The sequence below is a fragment of the Rhinopithecus bieti genome, unplaced genomic scaffold, assembly GCF_001698545.2.
Source record: "Rhinopithecus bieti isolate Rb0 unplaced genomic scaffold, ASM169854v2 scaffold_1012, whole genome shotgun sequence".
NCBI classification, from domain to species: domain Eukaryota; kingdom Metazoa; phylum Chordata; class Mammalia; order Primates; family Cercopithecidae; genus Rhinopithecus; species Rhinopithecus bieti.
The window spans coordinates 2,250,141-2,275,076 of record NW_016803312.1 but is presented as its reverse complement, the minus strand read 5'-3'; the positions used below and the strand labels follow the sequence as shown (position 1 = coordinate 2,275,076).

Sequence of the window (24,936 nt, the reverse complement as noted above, 5' to 3'; positions counted from 1 at the left end):
GTAATTTGTATACACTAAAATTGGCAGGGGATTGGTGAGCCTTTAGGCTGCATGGCCTTAGCCATGTAGAACAGACCTTTACGCCTATTCCTCTCCAGATCTGAGAGGCGTTAAAGCCACGCAGGAGACCGCCCTTACCTTTCTTGGCTTCACTTTATCATGGTAGTCATACTGGAAGATCCCTTTGTAGCTCAGGCCCAGCCACCATGGTATGCCCTGCTTGTCCTAGGATATCAAAAAACGTTCGGGTGAATATGGGGCTAGAGGAAGTAAACACACACTAAGTGGAGATTTCCTGGCTCGGGGGCAGACGAGGGAAAGTGCCATTTCCTGGGAAGGGATGGAGCCCACCTGTCTACTTTGTTTCTTAACAGATGCCCCCATCATTGAAGGATGCTGTGTTATGTGAAGAGGGTGACAAGGGGAATGTCGGGGCTGGGGGCCTGGCTCTGCTAATCAGCTGGACAGCCGAAGTCCTTTCCCTTTATAAATAAGGAGTGAATGCCCTGCTCTCTCTCTCTCTTTTTTTTTTCCCTTCTAAGAATTTAGGGATTCGATGCTGGGATACCCTCTCACCACAACTGAAAATCGGTGAGATGTCACACCTAATGAAAGGACCTTCTGGGCCGAGAGACTGTCATCGATGGTCAGAGCCAGAGGAGCCGTGGAGACTATGGAAAGTGACTCCTCTCATTTCAACAACAAATCACAGCAAAGAGTTGGCCCAGCCTTACCCAGGACCTTCCCCAGCCCCGGGAAACACAGACCAGAAGGTGTCACCCTGAGGTCCTGCCCACCCAAGATGACAGCTGAGTGCCAGGCAGGGTTTCAGGACTCATGCTGTTGGACAGGGTAGCAAAACAGAAGCCAAAACAGTTTCAGGACTGAATTAGAAATACCAAGTCCGTTTATTGCTTTTTTTTTGAGATGGAGTCTCACTCTGTCACCCAGGCTGGAGTGCACTGGCACAATCTTGGCTCACTGCAACCTCTGCCTCCCAGGTTCATGGAATTCGCCCACCTCAGCCTTTCGAGTAGCTGGAATTACAGGCACGTGCCACCACGTCTGGCTAATTTTTGTATTTTTAGTAGAGATGGGGTTTCACCATGTTGGCCAGGCTGGTCTCAAACTCCTGACCTCAGGTGATCCACCCGTCTCGGCCTCCCAAAGTGCTGGGATTACAGGCATGAGCCACTGCACCTGTCCACCCCTCCCCCCACCGTTTATTAACAGAGACCTCTTGTCACCTGAGTGTAAGTTGCAATTCTATATTCAAATAGGATGATTCTGAGTTAATTAGAGCCCTCAGAAGCTAGGATTTTATAATGAGCATATCAAGCAGCTTTTCCCTAGCTATGCCCTAATTGCCAAGTTTCTAAAAAACCTAATACACCCTCATAGTGGGTGTCTGGAAAACTCAAAGCTGGCACATCATGGTTTTGAAATATTTGTGGGGCGTGAGTTATTTCAAGATGAGCAAAAAGATAAAAGGCAAAAGAGATACATTTTGAAATTTCTTTTCAAGCTTCAGGGTATATGATTTCTTAAAAAAAATCTTTAAAGGAAGTATAAAATCCTCGTATTAAACCCCTGCCTCTGGGAAGTAGCTGTGCGCACTGCAACGGTTTCAGAGAACAGAACGAGAGGAAACCCAGTACCACTGCAACAGCAGATTGACCAGGTAAGAGCTGTCATCACACCATAAAATGGCATCAGTGAGATCACAAGGGCCCTGGACAGGGAGCCTGATGCAGCTGGGCCAGGTTCCTGGATTCGTGCTCTTTTCCAAGTAAGTAGCTAAGCCATTGCTTATGCTTTGAGGTTCTAAGTGCCAAACACCCATACTCCTTTGGCACTCTGAAAATCCCAAGTCTTTACCAAACTGAAATAAAGAGCACAGTTTTGAAGTTTTCTTGGAAGGCAGAAAGCATATATATCAGAGACAGCCTTTCTGTTAAGTTCTAGGGCTGACAAAGAAAGGGACCACAGGTTGAAGCAAGTTGAAAGACCGGGTGAAGTTTCCTGTATTGGAAATTGTCTTTCCCCAGCATGCAATCTTCCTGACCACGTCCTTTGGGACCTCCATTCCCACCAGGAGTTATAAAGAAAAAAATAATGAGGGCCGGGCACAGTGGCTCACGCCTGTAATCTTAGCACTTTGGGAGGCCGAGGCAGGTAGATCACCTGAGGTCAGGAGTTCAAGACTAGCCTGGTCAACATGGCGAAACCCCGTCTCTACTAAATATACAAAAATGAGCTGGGTGTGGTGGTGGGTGCCTGTAATCCCAGCTACTAGGGAGGCTTAGGTAGGAGAATCGCTTGAACCTGGGAGGTGGAGGTTGCAGTGAGCTGAGATCGTGCCACTGCACTCCAGCCTGGGCGACAGAGGGAGACTCCATCTCAAAAAGAAAAAAAAAAAGAAAAGAAAAGAAAAAGAAAAAAACATATAATGAGAAGTTTTGATTTGTTTGTTTAGGGGAGGTTTGGCAACCTTCACCAAATGAGTACACTCACCTTCACTGCATAATAGTGAACCCCGTAGGTTGGGAGAGACTCCACGATGCTCATGTAGCTGGAACGACAATACGAAGATACATAAACACACACACACACAATGCACACAAGGCTAGTTATTCAGCAGATCTGGTATCATATATATATATTTGTGTATGTGTATGTGATAAAGTTCTCGGAGTGATTATTTACTTGAAAATTAAATTGCAACATACACCCCCCACTCCCAGATATGTCTTTGGAGAGGAACTGAACAATTCTGACATACGATATATTAACACACACAAACACCGTCCCCACGCAAGCTGGGAAGGGGCCACTTACTTCACGATTGCTTGACCTCTTGTCTGACCGTTCAGTTTCTTGTAGTGCTCAATAACTCTGTCTTCACTGCAATTAGAAGAAAAGAATGCTGTTATCAGAGTCCCTAAGTCAACAGCCAAGCTTCCTGCCAGTAAGATATTTCTCAGCCCCATCTCCTAAGAAGCTCCAGAGAACCAACAGCTCCTGGAAAAATGATTTGTCTTGGAGTGGCATTTCCAAACTCAGTCTGAGGGCTATTTGGATGTAGATTTACTTAAAAAACAGTCTGTTTTCCCCTCAAAGGACTTACATTCTCTTTGTTTTGGATTTTTTTGTTTTGTTTTGTTTTTGAGACGGAGTCTCGCTCTGTCACCCAGGCTAGAGTGCAATGGTGCGATCTTGGTTCACTGCAACCTCCACCTCCTGAGTTCAAGTGATTCTCGTGCCTCAGCCTCCTGAGTAAATGGGACTACAGGTGCGTGCCACCATGCCCGACTGATTTTTGTATTTTTAGTAGAGACAGAGTTTCATCATGTTGGCCAGGCTGGTCTCAAACTCCTGACCTCAAGTGATCCGCCCACCTTGGCCTCCCAATGTGCTGGGATTACAGGCATGAGCCACCATGACTGGCTTATCTTGGATTTCTAATCAAGAAATATAAGATTGGAGCTCAGGCTGGGTGCAGTGGGTCACCCCTATAATCCCAATGTTTAGGGAAGCTGAGGTGGGTGGATTGCTTGAGCCCAGGAGTTTGAGACTAGCTTGGGCAACACAATGAGACCTTGTCTCTGCATAAAAATACAAAAATGAGCCAGGCATGGTGGAGTGTGCCTGTAGTCCCAGCTAGTTGGGACTAGCTGTTGGGAGGATTGCTTGAGCCCAGGAGGTCAAGGTTGCAGTGAGCTAAGATTGCACCACTGCATTCCAGCCTGGGTGACAGAGTGAGACCCTGGCTCAAAAACAAAAAACAAAGGAACAAAAAGACTGGAGCCCAGGTTTTGGGATCAGCTCCTTGGAAGCAATGGTACCAAGAGAATAAGAGGAAGCAGACAGCAGAGATGACACGTGGATGCCCAGGCTGAACTCTCTGGGGTCCTTCTTATCCTCCTCTTGTCCACACAGGGCCTCATGGCAGGGATGGCAGGCATTGACCTTAACCACATGCCCACAGCCTACATGCTCTGAATGTGTAGTCAGGGATGGAAGGCTTTCCAGGAGGATGGAATGTTCTGGAATTTGGGCCTGGTTAATATGAACCATGAGGCAACAAAAGCTCCATAGGAACACTTGGAGAACAACAGCAAACCAGCTACCAGAATTAGAGAGGCACTCCCTCCCTTTTTGAAATCTTAGTTTTTTTTTGTTTTTGAGATGCAGTCTCCCTTGTCACCCAGACTGGAGTGCTGTGGCATGATATTGGCTCACTGCAACCTCCGCCTCCCAGTTTCAAGCAATCCTTGTGCCTCGGCCTCCTGAGCAGCTGGGATTACAGGTGTGTGTCACCACACCTCACTAATTTTTGTACTTTTAGTAGAGATGGGGTTTTGCATGTTGGCCAGGCTGGTCTCAAACTCCGGGCCTCAGGTCATCTGCCCACCCCTGCCTCCCCAAGTCCTGGGATTATAGGCATGAGCCACTGCGCCCAGCTGAAATCCTAGTTCTAATATAACAAGAGGTTAGGTGGCTCCTTGGCGGCAGTGGCAAGCCCGCCTCCTGAGAAGTGACTCTGATGCCCATGGGGTAGGAGATATGGCCGCTCCAACCCCTGCCTTCAGATGGGCAGAGCCAACCTTGGGAATCCCAGGGAAGCAGGTGCAGGCAGAAAGCCCCACCCCCACCTGCTGAGGTGTGGAGTCCAGATACCTCACCCTCCCTGGTCTGGCCCCAGAGCTTTGGAACCTCAGTTCTCACTCTCCTGTCTTACTCCTCTTCACCCTCCCTATCCTCCGTCAATGCTCCATGAGGGGAGGTGATTCCAGGGATTTACCCTTGAGATCTCAATAGTGGATCTTTATTATCTATTATTATTATTTTCGAGACAGGGTTTCGCTCTCTCGCCCAGGCTGGAGTGCAGTAGCATGATCCTGACTCACTGCAAACTCCATCTCCTGGGTTCAAGTAATTCTCCTGCCTCAGTCTCCCGAGTAGCTGGGATTACAAGTGTGCACCACCACGCCCGGCTAATTTTTGTATTTTTAGTAGAGATGAGGTTTCACCACATTGGCCGGGCTAGTCTCAAACTCCTGACCTCAAATGATCTGCCCACCTCGGCCTCCCGAAGTGCTGGGATTACAGGTGTGAGCCACTGCACCCAGCTCCTATTATCTATTATTCATCACCCCAGGATCTACCTAAAGCCTTCTTTTACACACCTTTTTCTGTTTGCATGTTTAGCAAGGCCAGCGTTGGGGTAACAGGTTCTACACATTCGTCACCTAGTCTTTGTGAGTCATTTATTTCTCTTTCAATGACTACCTTAACCTCCAACTAGTATCTTTTAATTTTAATATTCTGGAATTTGATGCATAGAGGACAGTGAGCAGTCTTGATAAAGAAGGTCTTTATGAATACCCAGAATGAGGACCAGCCAGATCCAGGGGCCCTTGCCTCAGTTGGAGCGTCACTTCCGTGGGATCTGGGCATCCTCTATTCAGAAAGGGGCAGACCCAGCCATCTCTCTCCTTGGCTCCCACGTGCCAAGGAAGTTCTATGTCAAGTGTGACAAAGTCATCTCCTGATAAACAATTCTCGAAAAGCATGCTCCCCAAGGGCAGGCCCAGCCTCATGAAACCTGCAGAACTGCGTCAGGAGATTCGGCGGCTCCACTTCTTTCCATCCCACTCACTAAATCAACAGCTGCCTTGGCGTGTTTCCTACCATGTGATCTGGGGTTTTGTGAGGTCAACTCCTAGATCCAGGGTCAAGCAACTCGGTGTAAATAGGGGCCTTTTTCCTTTGCAGCTCTAGGGAGAGAGGGTCCCTGGGGTGAGTTGAGGAGGTACAAGTCAACATAGCACTGTAGCCACGAACACACAGAAGGCTCAGGAGAAACACCAGTGAAAGAAAGTCAAAACCACTGTCAGAAAGCCACGCCGTAGTTTAACCACTACATGTCCTGACCACAGGGTTCTGGGTGGCTGACAGCTGCAGAAATCTTCGCCACCCCCTGTTTGCCCTGTAACTCCTGCTCTCTGAGACCATCTGTGAAGCCACAATAGTTGCCTTCTCCATCCTCAGTTTTTTCCTTCTCGTTTTGCCCCCTTAAACATGGTGGGCTCATCTTGGAATAACAGGCTCAATCCTTACCGAGAACCTATTCTGCTCCCAACCTGTCCCCACCTCTGCTCTGGAACTTTCCAGAGGGGTGAAGTGCTCCAAGTTTTGCAGACAATTTTCCCAGACCCTAGATTTGTAGCAGGGACTCACGGGGGTAACTAGCAGAAATCCAGGAAGCAGAGTAAGCACTGTCTGGATGACTCAGGGTTACATGGAGGAAAAAGGCAAATGACCAAAGCTGCCTGTGCCCGGGTCACTGGCTGGGTCATATTGTTAAGTCAAATGACCTCTCTGCAGACAAGGGGGTACAGGAAATGCATGGGTGATGGAAGGGGAAATAGGGATGGTGATATATAGTTCCCTGTCTCAGAGCAGCTGCTGGCCTGCTGTGCTCAGTGGTTTTGGGGTAAAAAACGATGTCCCTGCATACCTCATTGAGGTGGTAGGGGTGGTCAGGTGGTCCAGCATTTACAAACTAGGCCTGCGAGGGAGAATCCAGGTCAAGGTACTGATCCCTCCTTGTTCTGTGGCCCTGGGCACATCATTCTAACTTTCTGCCTCAGTTGCCTCCTCAACAGGGAAATTGCATGGTGTCAAAAGTCCATGCTTGTTAAATGTGCGGGGAGAATTAGCAGAAAGGCTTCTTGCACCATGACTCAGCATTATTATGCTGCTTTCACTGCTTTTTAATGACATGATGTGACTATGTATTTCCTCTCTTAATTACTGTCTGAAGTAGGTTGGTGTGTGTCATCCCATTTTGCAGAGGAGAAACTGATGAAAGCTACCTGGCTAGTCACTGCAGAGGCTTGGCTGGGATGCTAAGACCCACTGCCTTGGTCACCAGGCTGCAGCCTGCAGGTTGTCCATCCAAAGTGTGAACTCCAGCAGGGGCAGGAGAGCCCCCAAAGAATGGTGAGTACACCTCCTTAGTTCAGGAATGATCAGGGGAACTGGACACTCTGGGCAACTGTGATGAGAGGGGTAAAAAGGTCTCCCCCACCGGTGAGGGGTCCTGGTTGACCTTGCTGAGTGTCGATTCTGAGACCCAGAGGGAAAAGTAGCGAACAAGCTGTGTGCACCTGCTCTCTCTTCATTCTCTATCTGTACGAAGCAGGGACAGCACTTATCCCTCTCCTTGGGGCTTTGCTTTTTAAAAATCTATCTATACATAGGGGTACAAAAATACAGTTAAGATAGAAGGAATATGTTCTAGTATTTGATAGTACAGTAGGGAAATTATAGTTAACAATAATTTGTTGCATATGTCAAAGTAGCCACAAGTGAAGATCTGTAATGTTCCCAACACAAAGAAAAGATAAATGTTAGAGGTGAGGGATAGCCCAGTTACCCTGATTTGATCACCGCACATTATGTACAGATATCAGAGTATATATACATGAAAATTATGTACAACTATCATGTATCAATAAGAATCAAAGTCCATATAAATAAGGTTGAAATATTAGACACCTTATTTCTTGGTTGGCAACACCAAGTAGCCAACCACAGTGAAATGAGGTGAGTCTGTTTGGTGGTTGTTTTTCAGCAGGGTGTCGTCAGGAGGGTCCCTGTCATTGACTCTGATACATCGTCTGAGTTGTGATGCTGACTGAGTGGCACGTGGCTCCCCCATCCTGCCACCCTCTCTGGACATTTAACACTGTCTTAGGCACTTATGGGTCTGAAGGAGTCTCAGGGAAAGTGCTGGCCTGGTCATGATGGTATGGGATGTTCTGCCAAGCCAGCTATAGGTGAAGATGTTTATACAGAGAAGAGACAGAGAGCGTGTGTGTGAAGGGCGAGGTGCCTCTGGGTTAGTAATCATGTGTGAGCACAGAGCAGATAATGGAGAAGGTGAAGGAAAAATCCAGAGACACAGGGAGGAGAGAAGAAATTTAAAACTCTCAGATGTGTATAGCGGTGTTCTAAGGTTTGGAAAGGAATGAATGGATGACTGATGGACACACCACAGGACGGGTCTCAGAGGCGAAGAGATTCCTCCCTGGTTCTCTCTAGTTACCTGCTCACACCCTCGGGGCCTTGACCATTGGATTTTTGGAAGTGAACAGCCAGGAGGCTACAGAGGGATGAGGCCCAGCGGCACAAGGAATTAGGGAGGTGGGTAATAGGGTCCGTGAACAAGGAAAAGGGACCATCACTTTTGGGCGTTCGGATTGCAAGTCTTAACATTTGGAAACTGATGCGTGCAAAATCCCTGCAGGTTAAACAGATTTTGCTCTTTGGGGGCAGGTTATAATTAGAAAAAGTCATTATGTTTTTACCTATTTACATTTATGTTTCCAAAAGAGGAGTGGCAATAAAACAGCTCAGAGAGATGAAATTAGGGACGCCAGACACGGAAGGGAGCTCACAGCCTTGGGCCTGGGCGCCAGCTCCCTAGGGATGTGGTCTCTCAGAGAGATGTGATTTATGAGCCAGAGTTGTTTTGTTTTGTTTGAGATGGAGTCTCACTCTGTCACCAGGCTGGAGTGCAGTGGCACAATCTTGGTTCACTGCAACGTCCAACTCCTGAGTTCAAGTGATTCTCCTGCCTCAGCCTCCCAAGTAGCTGGGTCTACAGGCACGTGCCACCACGTCCAGCTAATTTTTTTGTATTTTTAGTAGAGACAGGGTTTCATCATGTTGGCCAGGATGGTCTCCATCTCCTGACCTTGTGATCTGCCCACCTCGCCCTTCCAAAGTGCTGGAATTATGAGCCAGAGTTTAATGCTGCTAATGAACCCTGCATCAAGACATGCCGCATCCCAGCCAAAGGAATCTCTTAGCCACCCAAATCAATGAACAACTAGGTCACTGTCTGGATAAGTGTCCAGACAAGATGAAATGCTCATAATCCGTATATTTCAGAAACTGTCATCAAAAGCACTGACACAAGTCACATGTTGTAGTTCATTAGAATTGACTTGGTCTGTGCTTTTTGTTTTGCTTTTAAATAAAAGGAGTTGCAATGATTTCTGTTAGGGAATCAGAAGGAACATCAGAGAGTGGTATTGCAGTTATCAAAGGGCAGTGGCCAGGGCTTAGGAAGCCAGTGGGATTTCAAAACATTATCCAGGAATGCAAGCCCTGCCCAACTGTGGCCCAAACCACAATATGAGAGCCTTTCAAATGCTTGAATCATTCAGAATCAGTCATTTAGGGCCCGACAGATGAGCTACGGCATAATGTTACATAGTGGCTACATCAGGAGATGTGAAACATCGAGGGAAAATAAAAGAATCAATCTCTCTCTTCTGAAAGAAAAAAGTCCTGTGGTTCTCCCACATCTCAAACCTCGACATGCTGTCATCAAATGACAGGTGTTCCAAAATGAAACTCTAGCAGCACATGAAAGGCTCTTGAAGGTGGCAAAGCTTCCAAAGTGAAATTTTAGAAGGTATTCTTTTTGAAAATAAAAAAATAAAAAAAGGAGAAACAAAAAAGGAGAGGTCTCACGCACAATGCTTCACTTAAGTAAATGCAGAAAACGGGTGGGGTGTGGTGGCTCACGCCTGTAATCCCAGCACTTCGGGAGGCCGAGGCGGCCGGATAACCTGAGTGAGGCCAGTTCGAGACCAGCCTGGCCAACATGATGAAACTCTGTCTCTACTAAAAATACAAAAATTGGCCAGGTGTGGTAGTGTGTGCCTGTAATCCCAGCTACTCAGGAGGCCGAGGCAAGAGAATCGCTTGAGGCACAGGTTGCAATGAGCTGAGATCATGCCACTGCACTCCAGCCTGGGTAACAGAGCGAGATCTGTTTCAAAAAAAAAAAAAAAAAAAAAAAAAAAAAATTAATTAATTAATTTAAAAAAATGAATAAATGCAGAAAATGATTTCATGAAGACACAAGGTACTTAATACAGCTGCGAGTCCAGGCTGGCATGTGGGAGCTGGTGGAGGGAGGGTATATTCAGTTGTCCTGTGTCCTCTCGCACTCCGAGAGGGGCTTGCTCCTGGGGAAGACTCCAGGGGTCTTACCAGTAGGCCAGGGAAGGGTGCTCCTTCAGGGCTTGGGTGGGAAGGGCTGGCAGCTTCTTCAAGTCACTCCTCACAACTTCATTGCTGAAAGAGACAATGGCCAGAAATGCACTCACCCTCTGAGGATATAACCGCACTCTCTCATACCACTTGGGCCGCTGCCTTGTCTGAGAGACCCCACATCTGCTTCCCTGTTAATCAAAAGCAGTGGGAGGAAGGGGCACTCTCTTTTTATTTCCTTAATACAGATGTAAAGGAAGGCAGAACACACCAAGCCCAGTAACCACCTTTCACCGTGCAGAAGGCAGGGCAAAACACCTCCAGATGGCCAGGGGTGTCTTCCCAAACCCTGCTCTCACAGAGCGGCACAGAGTGAACGCCCCTGAGCAGCCCTCAGCAGGAATTCAGGGAGAAGAAGGGTTCCCAGGGGTCCCCCAGGGCAGGACGTCAGGAGAAGCTCCCCAGAACCCCACCGTTCGGCTCACATTGCTCCGAGAATGGGCAATGGCGCTGCTGTCTCCGTAAGAGCGTTTGCTCTGCTAATACACAAAACTGGTTTTCATGGCTTACGTTGACCACATGCTGGAAAACTGTTTTCTGAAATATGACAAATAAATACTGATGGCGCCTCCTTTATCTGAAATGCTTGGGAGCAAAAGCGTTTCCGATTCCAGGTTTTTTTTCAGATGTTTGACTAGTTGCATTTATATACTTCCTGGCTGAGCCTCACAAAACCTGAGCATCTGAAATCCGAAGGGCTCCAATGAGCATTTCCTTTGAGCGTCATGTCAGCACTCTAAAAGTTTCAGAGTTTGGAGCATGTTGGAGTTCAGATTTTCAGATTAGGGAGACTCAATCTGTAACTTTTGCTTTTGAGGAGGCTCAGAAACCACTTAGAAAGTGTGAACTGCATTGTCTGGGCCAGGCTGAGCATCCCATATCCCAAAATCCCAAATCAGAAATGTGCCAAAATCTGAAATATTTTGAGTGCCAACATGACGCTCAAAGGAAATGCTTATTAGAGCACTTTGGATGTTGGATTTTCAGATTTGAGGATGCTCAGCCAGTTGGCGTATAACACAAATATTTCAAAACCTGAAAGAAATCTGAAACACTTCTGCTCCCAAGCATTTGGGATGAGGGAGACTCAACCTGTACCATCACGTGGTTTTACACATCTGGTCCTGAAACCAGAAATTCTTTTCCCCGTAGACTCACACATGCTTAGGTTTGGAAGATGCTTTAAACTCCCCTAGCTTAACCAGCCTTCTTCAGGTGCCTGACTCCTCCCTAGACACTCAGCAGGTCTGCATCCCCTCTGGGCTGGACCATCTGTGGCGTCTGCACCCACCTACTACCTCTGGAGTAACAAGCGGCAGCCACTTTGGGACAGTTTTGATATTGAAAGAGCATTTCCCTATCCTGGTCCACCAAAGAGCCTTGGAAGCCTTAGCCGGGGTTGCAAAGGCACATGTAGGAGAGTTCTGCCTTCGATTCGCAGTTCTGACTTGGGCTATGTGAGCAGCTTCGAGGTTGCTTATACTAACCAAGGCAAATACTGGCCACCAGGACACTGGGCAGTGCCATCTAAAAAGGAATGAAACAGGTACAACTGTTTCATTTTAGCAATGTTTTCATTTTAGCAATGTTTTCATTGCTAAAAGGAATGAAACAAGGTATAACTCTGAAGGAAGGAAGGAAGACCGCAGCCATAGAGGGGAATTCCTCAGGTGCTTAGATGGTGGACACTCCAGCACCCATGCTGGTAACTGGAGGATACATTGTTCCCTGTGTCCCTGGCAAGAAATACAGCCAAGGGCAGTGCAATGAGCAGTATCACCAATGGATGCCCAGTACCACTGGGCAAAACCACACCAATACACCACTACATTACGTCTGTGTGTGGTGATAAACAAACACGTGGAGGTTTGGTGACATTAGAGGACTCCCAGAAAAAGCATTTTTCTGTTGCCTTAAGAAAGAACGAGGCCAGGCGTGGTGGCTCATGCCTATAATCTCAGCATCTGGGGAGGCCGAAGTGGGAGGTTCCCTTCAGTCCAGGAGTTCAAGATCAGCTTGGGCAACATAGTGGGACTCTGTCTCTACAAAAATTACAAAAATCAGCCATGCACAGTGATGCATGCCTGTAGTCCTAGTTACTCGGGATGAGGCTGCAGTAAGCTGTGACTGCAAGACTGCACTCCAGCCTGGGTGACAGAGGGAGACCCTATCAAGAAAGAAAAGAAAAGAGAAAGAGAGAGAGAGAAAGAAAAAAGAGAGAAAGAGAAAGAAAGAGAGAGAGAGAGAGAAGGAGAGAAGAAGAGAGAGAAAGAGAAGGAAAGGAAAGGAAAGCAAAGGAAAGGAAGGGAAAGGAAAGAAGGAAGGAAGGAAGAAGGAAGGAAGGAAAGAAAGAAAGAGAAAGAAAGAGAGAGAGAAAGAGAGAAAGAAAGACAATGACCATGGCCAGTGGTATTGGTGAATCCTGGCTTCATATGACCAACTAGAGGGAAAAGCTCAAAGTGTAACTGTTTGAATCAATCCATCCAAGTACTTGAACTGTTAGAATCTAAATGGTAAGGCCAGGACAGATCAATTGATAATCAATAAGCTGAAGGTGTTTATGAAGCCCCTGCTATTATGTGGAAAGAATTGTAGAGGATATAAAAAATGATGAGATATGGTCCTTAACCAGAAGGTGCCCACGATTTAGTTGGGAAGGCGAGAGGAACACCTACAAAGCTCACTGACTACAGGGGTGATGTGTGATCATGTCAATCCAAACAACAGACATGAAAGCTCAGAGGAAATAATGGCCCCCCTGGGCTCTGATGTAAGACTGGCTTTGGGGGAGGCCATGCATGAAGAAAAGGATAGGAATATCACTTTTATCCCGAGTGGAACATAGACAGACATGGGGGCCACATGAACTGAAGAAATCCATCAGAGTAAGCGGAATGTCAGGGGCAATACGCTGAAAAGGGCAGGTCAGGCAGAGAATTGTGAAACTTTAATGCCAGGCTAAGAGGGTTCAGCCTCTCCTGGGTTTGATCCAGGAGGCAGACAGCAGGACAGCCCCTGGTGGTTTTCAAACGGGTAAACTCCTAGTGTTCAGGAAAATTCAGTTCCAATCCCAAGTACAGTCGATAATTTTTACGCGCATGCTATAAAGGCATAGTTTCAGCAAATATTCAATTCACCAAACATGTGAGGGCCCACACTGATGAATTTCCGGCTCTTCTCTCCCGGCTTCATGGTAAGTTCCCTGAGAAAAGGGATTTGATTTATTGGTCCATCAGCACACAGAGGGCTGGCTTCAATGTGAAAGGCACTTTTCTCAGATCAACTTTATTGGATGAAACCATGAGAAAAGCAATTAGTGGCTCCCTGAAGGAGGTGAAACTTGAGTTTGGGTTTACTCACACCCATCACATCCAAAGTGTATTTGGGGAAGGAAGGAGCTCCAGGAGGAAGGGATCGTTTTACCCACCAAACCCTTGCTTGTTGGCAAACAAGTTGCCCTGATGACAGCCACAGGTTTGATTTCCTCGCTGAAGCCTGCAGTGGGTTCTCTAGCTCTGCTCCAGGGCAAGGTTACACACAAAAAAAATCTAACAAGAAATCACCAAGGCGTGAAGCCCGTCTAAATCCATTATATTCTGGAAGGGATCCATGGCCCTTCATCCTTCCCTGAGGACAAATCTGTAGAAATGTTCTGTTTGCTTTTCTGCTGTTTATAAACATCTGTAATAACTTAGGGGTGTCCAGCCCTGTCAATCCAGCCAAACTCTGTGGCTGAAAATCAGAAAGCTCCCCTAACGGGAAACTTGGTCACTCTACCCCCAGAGACTTGCAAGGCTGTGGCCTAACGAATGTTCTAGAAGTTCACAGCTTCCTCCCTCAATGTCTTCCACTTCGATGTTTTCCCCAGTGTTCATGGCATGTGATAAACGCCAACTTATAAAACAACTTAAGACAGTTCATTATGGCTGCATTCCATTTTTAGAAAAATGCAAAGAAGAGCTGGATGTGGTGACTCATGCTTGTAATTCCAGCACTTTGGGAGGCCAAGGTGGGAGGACTGCTTGAGCCCAGGAGTTTGAGACCAGCCTGGGCAACATAGCGAGACTCCATCTCTACAAAAATAAAAATATAAAAAATAGCCAGGTGTAGTGGTTTGCACTTGTAGTCCCAGCTGTTTGGGAGGCTGAAGTGGGAGGACTGCTTGAGCCCAGGAGTTTGACATTACAGTGAGTATGATCATGCCACTGTTCTCCAGCCTGGGCAACAGAGGGAGACCCTGTCTCAAAACAAAAGAATAGAAAAGAAAAGAAAATGCAAAAGGTCTCTTGAAGAGCCAGTTGCTAAACTGAAAATAACATTTAAGTCTTCCTATCTTTAATATTAAGCAGCTTTTATTAAAAACTCTCCGGCAGTTATGAATGTTGCCAGGATAAATGTGGTATCAATGCTGTACTGGCCTTTGATTTAGTGGTTTTTTTTGTTTGTTTGTTTGTTTTGTTTTTTCAGAGGATGTGCCTGTCTTCTACAGCCTATACTCCTCATAAAACAAGGAAAGTCAGAATCATCTACTGGGGAAAAACAAAGATTTCTAGCAATATATCAAATAGAGAATTTGCCACAGTGAACCACAACAGATTTAACCAAGACACCACAAAGTGAAGGGAGCAAAAATTAAAACTGAGAGAGAAGGATGAGCAAAATCCACAATGTGTTTGCTTTTCTTTAAAAAACCTGGAAATAACTTTTTCAAGAAACTCTCCTTGGGTCAAATGAGATGTATGTAATTTGTGGGAGAAACTTGGGGCAAATAGAGTAGGCTTACTGTGAAAGAATTCTTCCTAAAACCAGTTGTTTCTGTCTGCACTGGTACAAAAACAGCAGAGCACAAAACCCAGAATGTGATGCTAGCTTAATAGAAAGGAACAGCCTGCAATTCAGAAAGAGTAATGTAACGCTAGCGTTGGCCTAACTCCTCCATATTTTACGAGCAGATCATGAAGGTCAAGTTCGGGGGTGGGATATTTCGTAAGTAGAGTATTGCAGGTCCTTAATCGATGATCACAATTCCAAAATTCAAAAAGCTCTAAGAAACATTTCTTTACCCATCTGGCTGCAAACTTCATCTTTTTGCACGAGGGAATGATGGACCTTTCTATTTGCGCCCACTTGCTGGGCACCTCCATGTTTTGTGCGGGAGGTGTCAATGTGTTTAATTCCAGGTGCTGCCTTAGGCCCTGCCCAGGGTATGGTACAAGCCCTGAATTACCTGCCTAAATCCTGCCAAGTTCCGAACTCGTAAACATTGAGATCCTAAAGTTCTAGATACGCATATCTGGCTCTGTGTTCCTTTATTTGATCATACAATGGACCTAGAAAACTGAGACAGATTAATGAGGGAAGTTATAGATTTTTATTCTTTGCTGATCTTTAAGAAATCATGCAGGAAACAATCTTTCATTTCCCTTTCCTTCCTTCCTCCTCCTTTTTTTTTGGTAAACCAAGGTGAAGTAGAGGTTACAACAAAGAAAAGAGAGCACCTGCCTATCTCTGCCTGATCCCATGCTTTTTTCCCCAAGTGTGTAGGAAAGAAATGTTGCAGGGGTTTTCCACCATTGGTTTGGGCCCCATCTGTCTGAGAAACTTCTCCTGCCATAGTGTGTGACCATTTGCAGACAAAGGGAATCACCTGGAGGCCCCAGGAGGTTTCTCCAGCATGGGATTCTGAATTCTGGGCATGTATCATAGATATGTCACATGAATTTACCAACTGTTTGTGGGGGGCAACATTTTTTGTTTGTTTGTTTGTTTTTTTAGAGATGGAGTCTCGCTTTGTCGCCCAGGCTGGAGTGCAGTGGTGTGATCTCGGCTCACTGCAAGCTCCGCCTCCTAGGTTCACACCATTCTCCTGCCTCAGCTTCCTAGTAGCTGGGACTACAGGCGCCTGCCACCATGCCCGGCTAATTTTTTGTATTTTTAGTAGAGACGGGGTTTCACCGTGTTAGCCAGGATGGTCTCGATCTCCTGACCTCGTGATCCGCCCACCTCGGCCTCCCAAAGTGCTGGGATTACAGGCGTGAGCCACCGTACCCGGCTATGGGGGGCAACATTGTAAACACATTTATGAAATATGTGCCTTTCTATTTTTTATTTTATTTTATTTTGAGACAGGGTCTCGCTTTGTTGCTCAGGCTAGAGTATGGTTTTGAGATCGCGGCTCACTGTAGCCTCCACCTCCCAGGCTCAAGTGAACCACTTGCCTTAGCCTCCAAGCAGCTGCAACTACAGGTGCTTATCACCGCCACCTGGCTAATTTTTAAAATATTTTGTAGAGATGAGGTCTCACTATGTTGCCTAGGCTTGTCTTGAACTCCTGGACTCAAGCAATCCTCCTGCCTCGGCCTCCCAAAGTGCTGGGATTATAGGCATGAGCCACTGTGCCTGGCAGTCCCTTTATTTCTGTTGCTAATTGTTAAGTTATATAAGTAAAGATTTCTTCCTTGACTACTGAATCTGGTTTTCTGGGGTGAAAGGAAAGTTTTATGAATTTCTAATTTATGTTAGGTGTAAACATGTAAAATATAAAAACAGGTTTAAAAATTGTTTCATAAGTCTACAATTTCAGGCAAATAATTTTCTCAAAAAGCCCAAGAAGAAACGATTGATTAACCTTCTATATTTCTCAGTATCACCCTTTAGTTTGGGAATTTCCACTCTGAAAAACTGACACAGTACCATAGCCATGAAACATTTTGCTATTCACAGGTATAACTGAAAATAAGATATTTTAATACATTAAATAAGTGCTTAACAAAAGAAGTAAGCTGTCATAATACAAAATTTCCTCCTTACTTGGCTTCTAAGCAATTACCATAGAATTTGAAGAATATCATCCTGCAAAAAAAAAAAAAAAAACCACCCTGTCCCTATCCAAATACTATTTTATGCTTTGAAAATGTGAATTACACACTTGAAAGCTCAATCAAATAGACTTTTGTGCACAAAACAAAGCTTTCTGTAACAATTTATAACTTTTCCACTTGAACATTTTGCTTCAAATTTTCACAGATTCTATTCCTTTCAAAAGCTTTTGCTGGGGTGAAAGATTCCATCTGCGCTTCAATTACTCATGGCCCTTAAACTCATTTTTAAATCATGGGAAAACGCCACACACAATTCTTTTGTGTGTGCGTGTGCGTGTGTGTGTGTGTGTGTAAAACAGTACATAAATAGTATATGAGAATTATATTAATTTCAATTCTTCCCATAGAAACTCTTCTGTGGGCTGTTAGGTGTGTTTCAAGTTTAACAGATTAACTTTTTTTTTTTTTCTAGGATGTTTCCAATAGAAAAATTTGCCAGTTTAGATAGATATTATAGATACTGTTAAGTTACATAAGTTATAATTCAAATGGTAACTATTTCAAACATAACTGAGTATTTTTTCACTAATTATCTAAAAATCTCAGCAAGTCTATTTCTCCTACCGTATGATCACACCAGCTGTTTATTTTCAAGCAGCCAGTTTAAAAACTGTAGGGAAATATGCCCCAAATGATCTAATAACGATTTGAAACCGAGCTTGCTTAGAGCTGTAGTAGTAAAACCACTTATGTACGTGCAAGGAAATGGTATTTGTATACTAGGAATTGTGATGTGCAGACTGCTGCTTTAGATTAATCAAGTCTCCATGTTGTAGCTGTCAAGAAAATAACTATGTCATCTTTTTAAAGATCACAATCGATATAAATGTTTATATTACTAAAAAAAGGTCTTTTAGAAGAAAATGAGTTCTTCGTGTTCTTTTCCTCTTGATCATCTAAAGCTCTTCCTTTCACCTATGACTTCCTAAAAGTCACCCTCTGGCCTGGCAAAAAAGACTTAAAAACCTGAGATTTTCTGATACCAGTAAGTTGAGTTCAGTTTATATTAATTCACAAATGGCTCTTTATAAAGGCAGAAGAGATTTCAAAGAAAGAAAGAAAAAACCAAGGAGGCACTTTTTTGGGGTCATAAAAATGTCTTTCTCTCTACACTAGTGAGCACACCATCCCATGGTTTATAGAAGATAAAATACTAAAAGGTATGTTTTAGTACCATGTTTGCCTCTAACTGCTCTCCTGGGCACCTAATAACATGTGGTTTGTGGAAGTTAATGGAAAATTTTCAGCACAAATAAATGCTCCAACTCCTCTTCTAAAATGGAGGTGAAAATCAATTTCCCTTGTTAATGAGGGACTGCTACTATTTGTTTTCATTGATTGGGTGATGCATTGTTCTATTTCTAAAAGCAAGCTGTTTTTCATTTTCTGTTTTAAAGAAACAGAAAGAGTAACTTGCAGATTGACACCGCAGGTGTACACCCACATTTTTTAGCCGCCGTTCCCTAAGCTCTGAGAAGCTGATATTCTGGCACTTGGACTGGCATTTCACCTTCTACAGATGTCATATAAACTGACTCCCAAGTACTCAATCAAAACGTGAGTTCTTTTCCTTCGGTGGCTGTGTTTATTTGGAATGGTGAGCCTGTAGACACAAGGTGCCTTCCATCGCCTCTTCAGCATGTAATGGGCCCTGCTGAACAGAGCCAGGTAGGCAAAACGTGGCCCAAGAATCTTTACACGGAATTTCCTTACTATCTGTCTTTTTCGGGTGCTGTTTGCTTTCTGGTCCTAATAAATCTCATGCTGGGAGAATCCTGTTTTAGTGATTAGCATCAGTATAACCAGTCCTCGGAAACAAAGATATTTCCAGGTCCCAGAAGAGGCTCCAGAGTAACACAGCTTTACTGATCTGTTTTCAATAAATCTTGCTAACGAAAAATTCTATAGAACAGATGTTTTTTACTTGTCTCTGTTAATGTATGGACGATTCTTTATTTCAAAGGTAGTGTGATTTTGGCATTTGTGATTTGCGTTGTTTAGCGCAAAACATTTTAAAAGCACTTCAATATTGCAAAATGCTAAAGGTTATTTTTTATTTTATTTTTGGAGACAGGGTCTCACTCTGTGACTCAGGCTGGAGTACAGTGGTGCGATCTTGACTCACTGCAGTGGCAGCCTCTGCCTCCCGGGATCAAACAATCCTCCCACCTCAGCCTCCCAAGTAGCTGGGACTACAGGTCCTCACCACCATGCCTGGCTAATTGTTTTTGTATTTTTAGTGGAGATGGGGTTTTGCCATGTTGCCCTGGTTGGTCTCGAACTCCTGGGCTCAAGCAATTCACCCGCCTCGGCCTCCCACAGTGCTGAGATTACAGACGTGAGCCACCATGCTTTGCTTAAAATTATTATTTTAAGAAAATTTGCAGCACATTTTTAGAAAGATCAGAAGGGCTGGCAGAGGTGAAGAGATTCTCAAAGTCAGGGTAAGGAGATTGGCTGATAAGGTTTTCAGTTAAGGTCCCCTTAGAGACAAAACCCCAAAATCAAGTTTTGTATGTAATATCTCCCTTAGTACAGTGTTGCAGTAAGACTTCTTTTAAATTAAATTAGAATATAACTAGAAAATTGGATGTCCTATCAGTCGATTAAATGAGGTATTCTCTGCACTGATCTTTTTAAGGAAGAGAATATTAGTTTTTCTAGCATCACCCGAGAGTTTTAAAAAAGCTTTGAAATAGAAAACATCAGTGTTCCATTCCCAAACCCCTGAGGTGTTTCTGATGAATAAAATATGTAAGAATCATGGAATCATATATAAGAATCTGTTAGTTAGTTGGCCAGTGGTCAACAGTGATTATCGAAAGATATTTTTTTGTTGCTGTTTTTAAACTGCATCAGTTCTCGTCTTCCAAATATTTGGCCCACAGCTGCCTTTGTTAACAGCTCGGAGGCTACTGAATTGTTTTTAAACAGAAATGCCAACTCTACTGACTTCTTGACTGTCGACAGACATGAGGTTTTTTGTTCTACATGTATATACATCAGGAAATGAAACGAGATTACTACATGTTGTGCTAAGGAAAACAATAAAAGTGAAAAATGTTATTTTTAGATAAGACTATTTCCTAAACCTTTAGAGGCATCGTACAAATTTACCCTCTGTTTGGTAGAATATGAACATGTGTGGTCTGTATCTCTTCCTATGGCAGGCGATACTAATTATCTATCTCGATTACAGTCATTTCCTCTCAGCACGCTAAACCTGACATTTCAGCGTAAAGTCCAATAAGACAAGGAAGTGAGCTATTCTGTTAATGGGAAAGAAAAGAGTTATGTAAGTATAAGCCTTCAGGCATCTGCTGAGCAAAACAGAGAGCCCAAAAGAAGAAACGGAAGAGCAAGTGAGTTTCATGAGAAACAGTAGCTACAGTTCAGAATTGACTTATATAGTTCTCTTTCCATTAAGGTGTATCAGCACTTTTGAGTTCGTCTTTTTTTTTTTTTTTTTTGTGAGAGGGAGTTTTGCTCATCACCCAGGCTGGAGTGTAATGGCGCCATCTCGGCTCACTGCAACCTCCGCCAACTGGGTTCAAGCAATTCTCCTGCCTCAGCCTCCCGAGTAGCTGGGATCACAGGCGCACACCACCACACCCGGCTACTTTTTGTATTTTTAATAGAGACAGCGTTTCACCATGTTGGCCAGGCTGGTCTTGAACTCCTGAACTCAGGTGATTTACCTGCTCCCAAAGTGCTGGGATTACAGGCGTGAGCCAGTGCACCCAGCCCTTGACTTCTCTTTTGTAAAAGCAATCCCCTTTTCTCCTGTACCTCAAGGAAACTGCTCCCATAATTTATGGATTAATACTCATTCCACATAAATGTAATTTGGATATAGTCCCTGAAATGTAAATATCTAGGATAATAGTATCCTGAAGAAAATAGCCTTTTGGGAAGTTATAGATTCAGGACTTCTCAGGCTATGAAAGAGTTACTTTATCTTTTGTGGATGGCCATTCATTTAAAAGGTTATTGGATCCTCTAGATTTTAGAAGATCTTAGAGTTTAGCCCTGGACCCTGTGTTATATCTAGAAAAGCCTTTTCTAGGGTTCTGTGTGTTCTAAGCTGGCTGGTATTTTATTAATGTTGTTCAGGAAAACTACAGTATGGAAATCAAAGCCATTCCTTTAAATAAAACTGAGGTTATATAGTCATGCATTTAATAACAGTGATAGATGCAGGAGGCATGCAGATGCAGGTAAGGAAACCTGCACAGGGTCTTGCCCGGGGGTGTGCCTGCAAGGGACCAGGGCCCACATGTGCACTGGGAGAAGGGGGTGGAGCCGCCAAGAATTCATGCCTTATGTAGGGGAGGAGACTGATATTCAATCTGTGAGGTGGGAGCCTGTCAGCAGGACCCTCTCCTTCTATGCTGAGAGACTTCTTTTCACTTAATAATCCACTCTCCTCCCCCTTCCATTTGTCTGTGTGCCTAATTTTTCCTGGTCGTGAGACAAGAAGCTGGATTTTAGCTGAACCAAGGAGCAAAAAATCCTGCATCAATAGCAAAAACAACTTTCTACAATAAATCACAAATAAATTTGTTTATAGGAATTACATAAGTTATGAGAATGGGACATCTAAAACACCTAACGTTTAGCCGCTGAACCAAGTGTGGTCAGTTTTGACGTGCTGGGTATCTTCCCAGAAGTAGATGGGAAGGAATTTAGAATTACTTCTGTTACTCCAAAATTTTAGGCCACTCAAGTGTACTAGTTTCTCTGGACCTCTGAAGATGGCTTTACTAGCATGGGCCTGCTACAGAAAAAGGGTGTTTATCAGAGACTCCCACGTAACAGATCACCCCCACTGTCCATGGTGTAGGTTTTAGGCTGTGAGATACACTGACCTTTTGGATAAGGTGTCTGACCTCTCCCCTCTCCTGACAGTGATTTCTCCTCCCAGACAGCTGCGCTTACAAACTGCTAGGTAGCAGTAGCACTTTGACAAACGGAGCACAACCCAGATCCTTTGTTTCTTTGAATTTAGCCAACAAGCTAGCATTCCAGAAGCTCATTAGGGGGCCATGAATTACTGTGGAGGCCAAGCCTGCACTTCCTTCTCCCTGGCAATCCATGTGGCCACACGTTCCCATGATCCGTGGGGCCAGATCATGCTATTCCCAGTTCACATTCCATCCTGCCAGGGTACTCTCAAAATAAATAATATTTACAGCAGAGTTCAGAGCTGGTGAAAGAAATGTGGAAGGAAAAATATGAGTAAGTAGACTAGACACTGGAATCCATTGGATTTGTGGTTTTTAAATTATTTTTTCATGGGACTTCAGAAATCTTTGTAAGTAGATATGGACTGGCACTTATCAAAACCCCAAATTCCAAGGCCAAATTAATGTCATAAAACAGTAACAAAGAAAAATTATAACAAGATTTAGTTTCTATAACCTGAAAACATTATGTTTAGCAAATTCAGTAAATGGTTACTGGCCACCTACAAAGTTCAAGGTCTCCAGCCAAAGCTAGTTGCAGTCATTATCTATTTAAAAGTTTGACCAGCACTGCTTTATACCAAAAACTTGGAAAACTTAACTAAAAGAGGCCCAGAGGTCTCTTTATGCAAATATTCAAACAGAGCTGAAGAGATGGCATTTGAGATCAGAGTCAGCAACTACAACCCCCTGGACAAATTCAGTCCTCTGCTTATGTATTACTCATAAACTAAGGATGGCTTTTACGTTTTAAGTGGTTGGAAAAGAACTCGAAAGAAGAAGAAGATTTTGTGATACATAAACATTTATATGAAATTCAAATTTCTGTATCCATAAATAAAGTTTTATTGGAACATAATCAGGCTCATCCATTTACTTATCCTATTGGGCTGCTTTTGCACTTAGGAAGAGTGGTGTAATTGCAACAGAGATCGTGCTGTGTGCAAAACTCAAGATACTGACAATCTGGCCCTTAACAGAAGAAGCTTGCTCATCCTTGTTTTAGATTGTAAAATAATTTTTTGCTTTTGCTGAGATGTCTGACTGAGAACAGTCAACACAGTGAGAGCTCATCTCTACAAAAAAAAAAAAAAAAAGAATTAGCCTGGTGCAGTGACTCATGCCTGTGGTCCCAGCTAGTTGGGAGGCTGAGGCAGGAGGATCACTCGAGCCCAGGAGTTGGAGGTTAGAGTGAGCCATGACTGCACTCCAGCCTGGGTAACAGAAGGAGACCTTGCCTCTGAAAAAATTTAAAAAATAATAATAGCAAAACAGCAAGCCTGAGAAATGTACCAGGAGAGCAAGGAGACAGCAGTTGAGAACTGAAAAACCGGTGACAAAGACAGCCAAGTACAGGTGGCCACCAACAGAAGTAGTTTTTGCTGCATTTACAGATGAAATCCCTCAAAGCATGAGGAAACAGACAGGTTCTTAGATGGAGCAGAGGTCTGATTTGTGTTTCTTTTGAATACCAATTTGCTAATTTCCTGTTGATGGGCCAGAAACTTATGCCTCGATGCCTTCCTTTCCTGTTCATGCGGTTTACTCTGCCTCTAAACCTAGATTCTCCAGAACGGGTTACTCTGGCCTTTTCCTTTTTTTTTTTTTCTTTTTCAGAGGAGCTTAATCAAACAGAATCCCAGGAATAACGTCTGCCTTTGAGCAGACAGCCCTGCTGGTGGCTGGCTACACCCTCTGCTCTGCTCCGGGTCTGGTGATGATCACGAGAGATTTCAGGGCAATTTCAGCCATACGGATCAACACTGTGAGGACTGAAATAAATGGCGAGTTTGCAGTTTTACAAGGCTATTAATGCCATTCACAGATTCCCAGTAGTTGTCTGTTTATGTTTTCTCCAACACAATATCCTAAGACAGAAGCAAAGCAGAGGTGCGGTATTTTTATGTTGTAACACTTTCACGAATGACATTTCCCTAGAAGATGGCATTTTGTCCCTTGAGGGACAGGGACTACACTGAGAGAAAAAGAGATGTCCACCTACTTGTCAGGACTGACGGGTTATCTGCAACCATATTTACACCACAATGGTGATTCCAGCCTCTATGAGACATTTGAGCAGCCTGTCCAACCTCAGGACAATGGGCATGTGTGACGCTGGGCCCTAATGTCAGCTTTCCAGTAATCTCCGGGCTTTGCATGTAGTGGAGAACATCATCCTTGCTATTACTATGTTTTCTCTACCTGATCTATCTGTTTCAATGGACAAGTTGAGAGTTAGATCTCATCATTAACATACAACATGAATAAATTGTCCACCTGAAAAGGACATCCTGAATAGTTTCTTTTAATAGAGAAGCAAGGGTTTACATTTTAAACAACAACAACAAAAAATTGTAAACTCACCTAGAAAAATCTCCCTTTGCCTCCTGTAGAAGAAAAAATTCAACATCAGCGAAATACACTAAGCCAGTGTTAGAGACTCTACATTCTATAATCATGAGAGTTTCTCTACTGAATGAGATGAGTTCAGCTTCCTGCAGTTATCATCCTATTTGCTGCAGGAATACAATTAAAATAGAATGCATACCTTTGCTATTTGAATATGAGACATGAAATTAAACTCTCGAAAGTTATATACAAAGAAAGTGACTGATAATGACAAAATGTTCATCTACACCTCAAAGCCCGGGTCTGACGTGTTCTAGTTTAAAGATACTAAATATGAACATGTATCTGGTTAGAACTGTCTATTTCTAGGGTCACTTTTTGTTTTGGTTTGTATTTTATGCTAGTCCCCAATTATACTGAAGACTCTGGAAGTAGGGACCAGGGAAACTTTAGTGAATCCAGTATAATACCTTAAACATAGTAGTTGCTCAATAAATACTTATTGAAGGAATAAAGAAATGATATCATTTAAACTCATCTTGCCACTATTAAGCTAATATTCTATAACACTTTTTTTTTTTTTTTTTTTTTTTTTTTTTTTTTTT

The 24,936-nt window shown here is 43.9% G+C and overlaps 1 protein-coding gene and 1 long non-coding RNA gene across 11 annotated transcripts in view; one reads left to right on the top strand and one right to left on the bottom strand.

The window, feature by feature from the left end:
• The window catches only part of FRMD4A (FERM domain containing 4A), a 367,189-nt gene that overhangs the window by 92,478 nt on the left and 249,775 nt on the right, over positions 1-24,936 (bottom strand). For all 10 annotated transcript variants that reach the window (XM_017874498.1, XM_017874473.1, XM_017874468.1 and 7 more), the window contains exons 7-11: positions 24,347-24,369; positions 10,078-10,161; positions 2,839-2,904; positions 2,515-2,572; positions 139-225 (exon numbers count right to left, since the gene is read on the bottom strand). In XM_017874498.1, the coding sequence (XP_017729987.1) occupies positions 139-225; positions 2,515-2,572; positions 2,839-2,904; positions 10,078-10,161; positions 24,347-24,369 (318 nt within the window). The remainder of the gene's footprint in view (positions 1-138; positions 226-2,514; positions 2,573-2,838; positions 2,905-10,077; positions 10,162-24,346; positions 24,370-24,936) is intronic.
• On the top strand, positions 6,479-15,919 carry LOC108531215 (uncharacterized). The gene is made up of 3 exons (XR_001886099.1): positions 6,479-6,598; positions 6,860-7,008; positions 14,605-15,919. It is a non-coding gene; the product is annotated as an uncharacterized LOC108531215 (long non-coding RNA).